At 32.8% G+C, this 12,995-nt stretch overlaps 2 protein-coding genes across 7 annotated transcripts in view; both read right to left on the reverse strand.

The window, feature by feature from the left end:
• Syt7 (Synaptotagmin 7) overlaps positions 1-12,995 on the reverse strand; it is a 180,903-nt gene that overhangs the window by 14,787 nt on the left and 153,121 nt on the right. For 4 of the 6 annotated variants that reach the window (XM_088031961.1, XM_088031958.1, XM_088031963.1 and 1 more), the window contains 2 exons: positions 5,708-5,719; positions 703-841 (listed from right to left, as the gene is read on the reverse strand). In XM_088031961.1, the coding sequence (XP_087888087.1) occupies positions 703-841; positions 5,708-5,719 (151 nt within the window). Of the gene's footprint in view, positions 1-702; positions 842-5,707; positions 5,720-9,860; positions 10,014-12,995 lie in introns of all 6 variants that reach the window. The other 2 variants (XM_088031962.1, XM_088031959.1) reach the window with 2 other exon arrangements.
• Positions 12,109-12,766, reverse strand: LOC148177552 (uncharacterized). The gene is made up of 3 exons (XM_088032712.1): positions 12,597-12,766; positions 12,272-12,542; positions 12,109-12,138 (listed from the first exon to the last, which is right to left on the reverse strand). The coding sequence occupies exons 1-3, from the start codon at positions 12,605-12,607 to the stop codon at positions 12,109-12,111; spliced, it is 312 nt and encodes a 103-aa protein (XP_087888838.1). The 5' UTR covers positions 12,608-12,766.

Here is a 12,995-nt window from a genome sequence, read left to right on the forward strand (position 1 = left end):
TCTTGCTATTTAAGTTTATTTTGTTTTTATTTTAAGGCTTAAATATATTCCGTGTTTCCACTAACTTTTGCTTAACTTATAAAATTTTTTGAACATAACACATCCTTACGATGGAAAGAAATGATTTCACCCCAATCGAGGGATCATTTTACCTCTAGTCCATGGATAAAAATGATCCTTCTGCAGTCTTCCACTTAATTCTTATTTTAATGAAAACGGGTCAAAATGTCGGATGCATTTTTAGGCCAACTTGTAGTACATTAACATTAGTTGTCAAAGCTCCTGCATAAGTGGTAGATTTATCAATATAAAAGTTTTGTAGCTATGGAGCTGAAGACCTTATAGGGATCATTATACCCCAGTCTCCCATACCTTATTAACATTATGATAAAAAATTAATGTTCAAATTAAAAGAATTGGAGAAATTATACCTGTTGGTGTTTCAACCATAGTGCATTAATTCAAACCCATCGTAAATCAAATTCGGTTCTCTCTAGAACGGACTGTGGAAAGGACGCTTTAGATCCGACAAGAAAGGACGACAATCAACAGATCAAGGCTAACAGAGAGAAGGGCGCGAGGAGAAAGAGGCGGATGAAATTACTTGATCTACCGCAGCGGTTAACGTGGTTGCGGCTCGCCCGTGATTTACCGTGTAGTGTCTTGTGTGTAAAAAGGTAATAAAACATTGATCATGCTTACATCCTGGCTTACCGATGGATGGTCCCCTTTGACATTTTGAAGGGCCTTGTTGGCGGGAGCCGTAGGCGTACGAGCTTCTGGTGGCAGCGCTCCTGCGCTGCTCCCGGCCGGCGACTTCGCCTGTGGACTTCCTGTCGTCCTGAAATGGACAATCACATAAAGATTTTATAGGATCGATTGCGAAATTATATGCAAGTTCGGTGGGCGGTGAGTGGAATTTCAATAGAAAAGAGAAATGTCAACGCCGTGGATTATTCATTTCACGGTTTGAGGAGTAGCGCTTTTCAACGTCGTTTTAATCTGATTATTTACGAGGATTTTCGAGTGCTAGTTCGAAGAATTTAAAGAGACATCTAAGCTATGTGTGTTCGGAGGAGGAGGAATATGCGTTATGATTTTAAGTGGAAGAATTGGGGTAATGCGGCGTTTAGTGTTTTTTTTACCGGTTGGTAGCTCTGAGAAGTTTGACATTTTTGTCAAGAAAATATAAATTCTAAAGTCTCTCCGAGTTGTCTGATCACATAGAGAATTTGGTTTAAAATAAAGTTTAAAATTATTTGAACTGAGCTAAAAATGCTAAAAATTCTAAAGAATCTTGGAGAATCCGAAAGAATTTCAGAAAACAGAGAATCCGTAAGGCTGTAGATTCGCAGAAAAGCCCAAATTTGAAAGAAAATTAGACAAAATTCGGGAGAACCGAAAATCACAAAGGATTTTAGAGAAACTGAATGAATTCCGAATAACAGGAAAAATAGAAGCACTCTAGGGAAATCTAGAGACATCAGGAGAAGCTCAGGGAATTTCAGAGTGTTGGGAAATCTCAGAGAATCTCAAAGAATTCCAGAGAAATTCAGAGAAACCAGAACACCATATAATCTTAGAAAAATTCCTAAAATACCAGATAATTTCTGAAAAGTTAATAGAAACTCAGATATCTCAGGATAAAATTCCAGAGAATATTCCCAAAGTAGATAGTCCAGAAAATCTTAGGAAATCAAAGCGAGTTTAGAAAATTGTGGGAGAAAATTAGAGAATCATACAATTATCTCGGAAAATCATATAGAATTCAGGAGAAATCTAAAGAATTCCAGAGAATTTTGAAGAAGATGCAGGGAATATCACAGAAACGCGAAGAAGCCCAAAGACAAAAAGAACAATAAAAATGTCCAGAAAAGCCCACAAAATCAAAAGAATCCCACAAAAGAATGATAGGGAACATCATCGAATTCCAGAAAATCTTACTAAAACCCATATAATTTTAGCGACGTTTAGATAATTGGATAAAATTCAACAAAATGCATATTTTCAAAAATTTCACTAAATCTTAGAAGAGATCCCAGAAAAAGCCAAATTATAGAAAACTCCAGTTGAAACCCACAGGACTCCGGAGAGTCTAAAAGAAGTCTCCAAATCACAGAATACTGTGGAAAAGGCTAAAGAGTTTTAAAGAATCTCACAGGATCATCATAAAATTCCAAACCGCTCTAGAAAATTTCATACAATCTTACAGAAATCTTTATAGTCACATTGAATACAAGATAATCTTAGAGAAACTCAAATGTTCTCAAAAGTAGAAGCGAATCGTAAAGAATCTCAGATAATAATCGGATGAAATTCGATAAAATAATTTCAGAGGAGGCCAAAGAACAGAAAATCGTTCAGAGAATTCTGGAAAATCGATAGAGAAACTTAAACAATCCTGGTGAGTTTAAGAGTATAATAGGTACTAAAAAATCTTAGATAGTTCTAAGAATTTAAAAAAAAACAGAAAATCTTGAAGAATCGGAAGAATGTCAACGAATTTTAGAGAATCCGAGAGGAGTCCGGGCAATCTAAGAAAATTTTAAAGATTCCGACACATACCTAGACAAAATCACTGAGTATTATCCAGAAATTTAGAGAATCCGGAAGAATCCTAAAGAATATCAAAGAATCCCAGAAAATTTAAAGGAATCTTATCCGTCCTTATTAATTTAACAATTTTCCATCCAATAAACACAAACCAATGAGAAAGTTACGCAACAAATCCCAAGTCTAATTTCTTTTATTTTGTAAGTTTTTTGTTACCAACAACCAATGAATTGATTCTTTTTTCTGCACAACTTAATTACTTATAAATACAGGAATTTAGCAAGAAATCTTGGAAACTATCTTCAAAATAAAAATTGAAAAAATCTGTCTCAGGACATAAAATTCTGCAATTTGGTCCAGATACCAAGAAATGGCTCATCTCAGTGGGGCCAATGAAGGGGAATTTCCAGGGTATCCCAGAGACCCAGAGAATATTAAAAAATCCCTGAGGTTAGGGACTAATGATAAATATAATAAGAAAGAATCCCAAAAAATTTTCGAAAATTCTAACAGACAATAGAAAAATCCAGGGAATACCTAAAAACAAGTGCGTAAAAACCCATAAAAGGTTAAGAAATCACAAAGAATTTTAGAAAAGTCCAGAAACGTTCAAATAAACGCAGGAACTCTCGACAAAAAATAGACAATAACTCAACAAAAATAGCCAAGAAAAGCTTATGAATTCCAGTCTACTCAACAAATAAAGAAATTTAAAGAAGATTCTTCGAAATCCTGCAAAGTTCACTTCGTATCCTTATATCTAATTCGCAATTTAATTAATAATTTTAACTAAGAATTAATTATGATGATGAGAGAGTCAGTTTCATTTAACTAATTAGCCGTTCCTAAAAGCTCAGTGCTCGGTCCCACTTTTTGTAATTGCATGCATGAGCACACACTTTTACACGTAAAGATTGTAATCTTAAAATTGTAACTCTTGCAGTCATTAAAAAGTTATGTCCGATTAGATACTTGTCGCGTGTTCATTTCGATTTGTTTTATTATACTCGTAGAATTAGTGTTATCATGTCAATCGCATCCTTTACTGACACTAAATCTGTTTTGTACTTACAATAAACTCCATTTATTTATATTCACTAAACATTGATCGTGTCGCGTTACAATATTCAATTCCTCGAAGATTCTTATCTTGGAATTCTTATTTTACCTTTCTACATTCTTAATGCACAGCGATATTAAATCCTCGCGTTGTTCACGTAACAAAATGAAGAAGCGAGCGTTTGTAAATTAGCTTCTCCCATTTCGGTCGGAGTGGATTTAGAGCTATTGGGATTTGATGGTTGTTTAACGAACAAGTGTGTTAATGAAGGTGATTAACATATGAGTGGGTTGCATTAAACGGGGGTAAAGTTTGGGTGTTTCGTTGTGAAGTAACACTTAACCTAAATTCTCTCTGAACGTACAATTATATTCAAATATTCCGTCAAATCTTGTTCCGCCATCTAAACAATTGAAAAGACAATATTGAATGTATGTCTCGTTTAACAAATGAAATGTCATTTTGAAATGGATGATGTGAGCAACGCCAGCTGTGCTATCAGTTTCAATAACAAAAAAAGGTACAGTGGGGATTTTAACAGCTCGATTTTGTAATGAATCAATATTCAGTTGGCGGGTCAGTGCTAAAGATAGGATTTATGTAGTTTTTGTTTGCGATGGACCGGACTTTTCCGGGGTTTAGAGAAATTCCAAAGTATTTATAAAAGAGAATTATTTTAAAAAATCTCATAAAATGGCACTTAATGTTAGAAAATCCACAAATTCCTCTTTTACAGATTTAAGAAAATTTCGTGGTTTTACAATGTCGCAATTTAGGGCCGTTGAACATGCTGCCAAATTTTCTTGTTTTAGCTTCAAAATTGTCAAATTTCGAAATTAAATGAAAATTGTTATATCGCTATAAAATAAAATTTCTTGCGCCAAAATTTTACAATTTTGCGAAATCAGTAATTGTCATCGAACAAGTAATTCTTCAGAATTTAGTTATTTTACCTTCAAAATTAAATAGAAACTTTTGGAAAGTTTTAATTGGTCTTGAAACAAAAATTTCTAAAATTGCTGTTAGTGGTCCTTAAATCATGTAGTTTTAAGAGGTCAGTAAACATCTCAAAAGAAGTAAGACCACTAAATTTTATTGTTTTAGCTTGAACATTTTTAAAGTCACGAATTGAAATAAAAATTTTTGAAAATTTTTGAAAATTTGTATGTCCTTGAAATAAAATTTCCAAAATTGCTGCTTCTTGTGCCAAAATTTTGCAATTTAGTGGGCTCAATAAATAACTTCGAACAAGTAATTCTTCTCAAATTTGTTATTTTATCTTTAAAAATTCTAAAGTGACGAAATTAAATAGAAAATTTTAAAAATTATTGTTGATAGACTATAAAATAAAAATTTCTAAAATTGCTGTTTGTTGTTCTAAACTCTTAAAATTTTAAGGAGTCATTATTAAACATCTCAAAGGAAGTAATGCTGCCAAATTTCATTGTTTAGCTTCAAAACTATCAAAGTTTCTGAATTAAATAAAAAAAATTTAAAATTTTTATATTGTTATAGGTAAAATAAAAATTCTTAAAAATGTTGTTTCTTGTGCCAAAGCCCAGCAATTTAGCGGAGGCAATAAAAATCACCGAATACGAAATATTTTTAATTTTATTATTTAATGGTTACCAAAGATTTAAAATTAATTAGGAAATTTCGAAAAATCTTAATTGGCCCTAAAATATAAATTTCTAAAATTGACAAATGAAGATGTAAAGCTTCCAAATTTTATATTGTCAAATGAAAGTTAAAACATTGTTTTTAAAAAGTGAACGTTATACAAAGTTTCAAAAATAATTTTGAACAACTGAAAAAACTTCTCAATTTAACGAGTAATAAGAACACTGCAAAGAATGAATTTAAAAATTAATATTTTAGACAATATTGAAAACTAATAGCATCAAAATAGTATTTTCCAAAACAAGTTGCTGGATAGCCTAATTCCAGCACGAAAGCGAAATTTGGACACGAGTGGCAAAAGGATTCCCCGCAAATTCCAGGTGTTCTTAACGATTTTGTTTCATTCTTACGACACAATAACTTTGTGGCAAAGTGATGACCGTTGCAGGAAATAATAAAAATGGAATTACTTACTCTAACTGCGCCCTGTTGATTCCAAGTCAAGCGAAGACATGAAAGAGAGAAAAAGACAACATTAGTAAAACTGAACTTTTCATACACATAATGGCGACATTTTCATTGTGAAAATGGCGGAAGTGGCAGGGGAGGAAATTCATTATTCAACGTTGTTTACGGTTTTTAATTAGCAATGAAAGGTTTTGTGGGTTAATTACATTTGAATAAAATAAAAGGTGATATTTGGAAGAGATAAAGTAAAAATAGCAATGAGCAACATGTGGTTTTAATCTGTGGTCGCCATGATTTATTATGTAATTACAAATATTTACGCGTTTCATTTATCATAACGGTTTTCTGTTAGAGAGCTAGAAGTAGTAAAATTAGACGCATTCGTACCACCTAAAAGCACAGAAATCCGATCTAGTTTACTGTTTTCCGATATTCGTCCTAGTTCCGGAGATATGGGATCCCGGAAATGGCTAGAAATCGAAGTTTTGAAGTTTAGAAGCGAAGCCATGTGGTCATCGCTGGATTATAAATTTCATCCTCTGAACACTTTCTAAATGAGTTTCTATATTACGGTTTTAGATCGACTTTATTTTAAAAGCTTTATTTTTAAATGGTTTTTAAAGACTTTCATTCTGACACCAAAAATCGTGCTGCATTGAGAAATCACTAGAATCTTTAAGGATGAAAATTATGTGTCGGGTTCATTGACATTCACTGACATTTGAATAAAACATGGAAATAAAAACCGGAATATTGAAAATATCGTAGTATTTAAAACTCGTTGCAGAGGCCAATCCAGCACTCGTCCGAATTTCAAACTCGTGCTGAAATAGAGCACGTTCTGCAATTTGTTTTATAATATACTATTCTCACGTTTAAAAATTTGCACCCCATTATAAAATTATGATAAAAATTAAAATTTAAATCTGGGTATACTTTAAACAAAATTCAACAAGACAAAAATTTACAAATTAAGCTTTTTCGAAAGCCCTAAATTTTCTAAACTAAAACGCGTATTAGTAAAACTCAACCACTTAATTTAATTTTTAAATTTTCTATTTTTTTAAAGTTATGCTCTTTGGCATAGTTAAAGAACATTTTAGAGATACGAATCTCCTCAAATTTCATTGTAACAACTTCAGAACTGACAAAAACGCGAATTTCAATATCAAAATGTTGAAAATATTTGGTTCGTCTTAAAACAAATTTTTTTAAAATCTGTATTTTTTGTTTTAAAATTTTGCTTTTTAACACAGTCAACGAACACTTTAGAATTAGTAACTTCCACAAATTTCATTGACATAACTTAAAAACCAACAAAAATACAAGTTTTTATAACGAAAAGGTTGAAAATATTTGGTTCGTTCAAATTTTATAAAATCCTTATTTCTTGTTCTAAAATTTTGCTCTTTGACACAGTTAATAAACGCTTTAGAAGTAACAACTTCCAGTAATTTTATTGCCATAACTTAAAAACTAACAAAGATACGAATTTTAATAAAAAAAGTTGAAAATTCAAAATGGAGAACAAAAATGGGGAGGGTGCAAGACGTTTGAACGTTAGTGTGTTTTAAAGTGATTCAAAAATGCAAATTTTTACATTGATTTAGACGATAAAAACAGAATTCAATCGCAAATCCGAATTTTGGAGATTTGAAAAATGGTGGATGCGCCAAATTATTTCTCATCTACAGAATTAGGTACATATTCAGTAAGATTAGAAGAAATAAGATCAGAAAGTTATAAAACAGATCTTTGAGATTCAAAATTTAAGACTGTCAGTGCGGAAAAACTGTAGCAGAGCGATTTAAAAGAAAAGCCGTCTTTACCTCAACAAAGATATACACCAAAGTATTATATTCACAAGTTGTTGTGTGATTCAAGATGATTTCCATCTTAAATAAAATAAAAATTAATTTTATTAGTGGTGCCATCTATTAGAATATTCAAAAATTACAAGTGACATTGTCAAAAAATTGTCAGATATATCACACCAACATTTTTAATTGAGTTTTCGAGGATTTATTAGCCAAAAAGCATTTAACAAATCTCGCAGTGTCTCTCCAGCAAATGCTGCCTTTGCCTTGCACTCGAGTCGTAAATTCTTACTGACGGTTCCTCAAACGTAAATAACTATTTCATCTGAAAAGTCTCAATTTCCAACACCGACGCCATTTCAGTGCAATTCCTTCTAATTGTACCAGCAGCGGAAATAGTAACGATTTTCTAAATTAAGCGTAATTACGCCAACTCTTGTTTATTCTCTCGAATATTTCAAAGAAACAACGTTTGGTGCTCACATTAACCGTATAATTTTAACTACGTCTGAGCCAGAGATAATTAGAGAAAGTAAATACGAAGAAAGGTGAATCCTCCTTAGAAGTGGGTGTTTGGCAGATTGATTTCCACTTTTTCCTGCGTAGGCTTAAATGGTTTTGTTTTAGGAAAATGTTTGGTCTGAGCTCGCTTAATCGCCAAATTGGATTATAATTCAGAATGTGTATTTTATAAATTGGAAACCACGCGAAGAAATTGATGAGGTGGATGAAAACAAAAATGGATTTTTTTATATACACGGTTTTAATTATTCCATCCCCTCCTGTTCAATTTATTTAATGTGCAACAATTTCCACTGAACATCTGCTTTGCGCCCGCCGACGCGACGACTAATAATTTATTCCTGTTATGATTTACGCACCCTCCGTGTTAACAAACATAATCCCATTAAAATAAATTCTCTTTCTAATTCAAATATGGAATAACCACTACAAACTACTACTTTCCACACGTCGGACTTTCCCTTTTACCGCAGAATTTTTAATTTTCACTCGCACAGAACACGATTTTCCCATTTGAGCTCCGGACGATTTACTCGAATCATCGCTCAGAGTCGAACGTTTTCTGACCTTTTCTCTCTCGCAATTAAAGGGTTGAGGGTGATGCACGAGTATCTTACTTTAGAGGGTTGAAAGCGAGGCGAACTTGTGCAGTTTTGTTCTTTCTTATGTACTTTTGGGCTTACGGCAGCTGATTAATGAAGCCAGAGAAGAATTTATTTCGAGGGAAAAGAGGAATTTGGCGTTGGCAAATATCGGCTAAAACGAGGGGAATTTAATCCTACATTTAACTGTTTTATACTGTTTTAAATTTGTGACCGGAATTTCATATTTGTCTGATTAGATATTGCCTCTATGTTTTATTTCCAGGACGGCTCTAATTTAAATGTGAAATTGCTGCGACTGATTGATTTTTATGAACGCATTTTAAATATTTTATTGAAATAATTGAAGAGTAAAAAACATTTTTTGCACTCTATTTTTCAAAATGTCTATTTTAGCGCAAATTAAAAAAACGGACCTGGCGCATCCACCATTTTTCAACAATGAAAATGAAAATTCGAGATTTTAAAAGTTTGTAAACATTTTGAGGATCTGAATTATTTACTCATTTTCTGTTCAACAAAACCACCCCCTCCGCAAACATCCCCAATTCCCGAAACACGTGACTCTCCTCCCTTGGAACAGCGACATTAAATTATCCTTTCATACGCCACCAACTTTGAAGGAACTGAAAAATTCCGGTTCAATTTCCGTCGCCGTCCCGACGCCCCTTTTAATCACAGGTGTCTGCGATTGTTATCGCCGAATTAACCGAACTGGAACGTCGTTCCGGTTCCGGGGTATTGTCCACCGTCGCGACGCCACCGAATGCATTTCCTGGCGCCGCCAGGTAGAAGCGCCCAAACTGATAAATCCAACTGTCCGCGTTTTGAAAAGTCAATTTTGTGTCGTGGCGTTTTCATTTCCGTGGCGCGTTTTTATTACGGATTTCTTGTGGTTGTAAAAAGTTTATGGGGCTGCTGCAGAGGGTCATTTTATATGCTTGAATATGAGATTAATTGAGATGGATGAGGTTGAGGTTGTGATAAGAAAATTATTTGGAAACATTGCAAAATTTCATTATATGGGTCCGTCATGCTCATAACTTATCGATAACATGGAGGGTTGTTCGAAATAACACCATTTCCCATACGTACGATTACGGTTTTACAATTTGAAATGTCTATAACCAGATAGGTAGATAGGGCTTTTGTTCGAAATTCCATTTAGCGCGACATCGAAATGTTGTTTATTTAAATTTATTGTTTGCGAAGCCTTACCTTGCCGAATAATACTCGAAGAAAGCGACGAGTATCTCGATCGACCTGGAGAAAGCCGCCCACATTGTCAATCATGATTGTTCACAACAGTTCCAAGTTTTCGACGATGCACTCTTTGTCCTGAACGGACGCCGTCATTTCCTTACATAGCGACTAAAACAAGGTTGCAATGCTAAAGGCACTTTTCAACGAGATTTGATTTGGTCGGGCTGTTGTTTTAAGCGGAAAGTGAGGACAGAGTCCATTTATCATTGCGATTTTGCGCCAGCTCAGACATTCTTAGCGTAATCTGACAATGCAGCGAGTGTGTGCTGGTGGTCGTAAAATGTAAAAACTTCGATATTCGAACCGACGGGAATTCGGGAAAATGGGGGTAAACGCACACGGTCTCAAAACTGACACTCTGAGAATTTGGGAACTCGAGAGTTTGAACATTATAAAACGGATATTTTGTCGAAATCGAGAAAGGGATTAATCTAAAATATGGGAATTTGAATCAAAAGTTTGACAGTCTGAAAATCAGGGATTTTTAAAAACATAAATTTGGATTCGGGGGTTTGAAAGATTAAAACCGTAAGTTTAGAAATGCTTAATCCAAAATTTAGTGAAAGTTCTGAAATTTAGAATTTCGGGAAAATGGGAGACCGATCTCAAATGAGAAAAATTCGGAAACTTGAATAAAAAAAATTGAGAATATGAAAGTTTGAAGATATGGGAATTCTAAAATTGTAGCTCTTAGATATTTGATCATTTAAAAATTCAACCATTCTGAAATCTCAAAATGTGAATAAATGTACAGAAAAATTGACAAAAGTTTGACGTTCAAAATAAAAATCTCATTGTGGTGAATTTTTGAGTATATGGGAATTTGGAAAAATTGATCTTAAAACTTAATATTTCAAGAATATGATTGACATTCTGAAAATTCGGGGATTTGGGAGTTCGAAAAATTAAAACTGTACGTTTTGTCAAAATGAAGTAAACGCTATGAATTTTAGGATTTCAGGAAAATGGGAGATGCAAATTGAATGCAAATATTTGAAACAATAGGAGAATAAGAAAGGCAATGTTTCAAAAATTTAAGAATATCAAATTTTGAAGATATAGGAATTATAAAATTGAAATTCTAAGAACAATAATCATTTGAAAATTTGAAATTTATAAAATCTAAAAAATTTAAAAAATTGACAGTAGTTTGAAATTCAAAATAAAAAACTCTTTTTAACATTTTTTCTTAAATCTGGGAATTCAAGAAAATGGGTTTTAAAACTCAATATTTCAAGAACTTGATTGTCATTCTGAGAATTCGGGAATTTGAAAGTTCAAAAAATTAAAACCGTAAGTTAACAAAAGTTTTGTTAAAAATCTGTACAATGTTCTAAATTTTGAGATTTCGCTAAAATGGGACATTGATCTTTAATACAAAAAATCGAAAACTTAAAACATTAAAATTTGAGAAACTTTGAATTTATGTATTGAAGTTCTAAAATTGTAGTTTTAAGAAAATTTGAAAACTTAAAGAAATATATAAAAAAATGACAAAAGTTTGACGTTTAAAAAAACTCATTGTAGAGAATTTTTGAATATATGAGAATTTGGCAAAATGGGTCTAAAAACTCAATATTTCAAGAACATAATTGACATTCTGATAATTCGGGGATTTGGGAGTTCGACATATTAAATACGTAAGTTTAGAAAAGAATTGTCAAAATAGAGTACACGTTCTGAGTTTTAGGATTTCGAGAAAATGGGAGATGGATCTTGAATGAAAATATTTGAAACAATAGGAGAACAAGAAAGTTATTGATTAAAAAATTTGAGAATATGAAAGTTTGATGAAACGTGAATTATAAAATTGTAGTTCTAAGACTTTAATCATTTGAAAATTTGTAAATTATAAAATTTAAAAATAAATAGCAAATTGACAGTAGTTTGCAGTCAAAACTCAAAAAACTCATTGTGACGGATTTATGAAAATATGGAGATTTGAAAAATGAGAATAAAATATAAAAATTTTTGAACTTTAGTTTACGCAGAAAAATTTATATTTGGATGGTTCGAAAATTTGGTAATTTCAGGATTTGAGAATTTTATAATTACGAAGCCAATAGACAATTTGAAGATCAATTAATTATAAGCAATGAAGCAAATTTTAGGAAATATGGGAGTTTGACAATATTGAATTCCGAAAAAAGGGGAATAACAGATTATAGCATTCGAAAAGCACTTTAATTTCTCCAAATCCCACTCAAATTCCCGAATATCTCTCGCTAATAGGCTACCGGACCGTTTTTTTTTTATTTCAAAAAATAAATCTGTCCAGTCTGAAAACATTAAAAATCAGTGTCCATTTTTTTTGTGCACTTTATTTATACCAAAAAAAATTATTTAAAAAATAGATAGTTTCAAACACGCGCCTTGGTGACGTAACAACTTCTTAGTCGACGCCTATTGGGTGTAGGTAATGCCGAGGTCATTGGTGAAAACGATGAAGTTGAGTTTGAATTGAGGTTATGAATGCATAAAATGTGTGTGCAGAACGTGAATTGCTGTAGTTTTTGTATCTTTCTTACTTTAGGGCTGCAATAATCGAAAAGCGAAAATGGACAGATGACGTTCGGTGCAGATGATTCCTGAGCTGACTTATGAAAACAAAACTTCTGATTGGTTGACGCAAGTGTGCTATAAATCGGAAACCAGTTAGGAATTATAACGATTACTCTATCTCACTCTCACCAATGCAACATTCCGTTGACGTATGCGTTTTCTCAATTCATATGCATAGAAAGGAGTTATGACGTAGTCACTAAAGACTTATTTAAACTAACAGCGCGAAGCTGGATTTCAAACGAATATTTAGCTAATAATTCCGACCTTTGGAGAACAAAAAATCTGTTTGGTAATTGATTCATGTGTATACGTAACTCATAAGCATAATAAAGTGCATCGATTTTTCTGGTGTCCGGTAGCCTATTTCTCTCATCCCAACTTCGCCCGTCTCCTAACTTCCCCACTTTCGAGACATATTATTATTACAAAGTTATTTAGAAGTTCAGCTCGATACAGCCTCCCGTAACAAGTCCATTTCAAACAGTTACCCAACTTGTCTTGATCAAGAAACAGAACTTGGAAATT

The sequence above is a fragment of the Gnatocerus cornutus genome, chromosome 3 (assembly GCF_029298725.1).
Source record: "Gnatocerus cornutus isolate USDA-ARS CGAHR chromosome 3, icGnaCorn1.1, whole genome shotgun sequence".
Taxonomy (NCBI): Eukaryota; Metazoa; Arthropoda; class Insecta; order Coleoptera; family Tenebrionidae; genus Gnatocerus; species Gnatocerus cornutus.

Bases quoted from the DNA above. Each gene is read 5' to 3' on its own strand.
- LOC148177552 (XM_088032712.1), bottom strand. The intron at 12,139-12,271 runs GTTTGAAACTAT...ACGGTCCGGTAG, and splicing joins GTTACGTCACCAAGGCGCGT to CCTATTAGCGAGAGATATTC.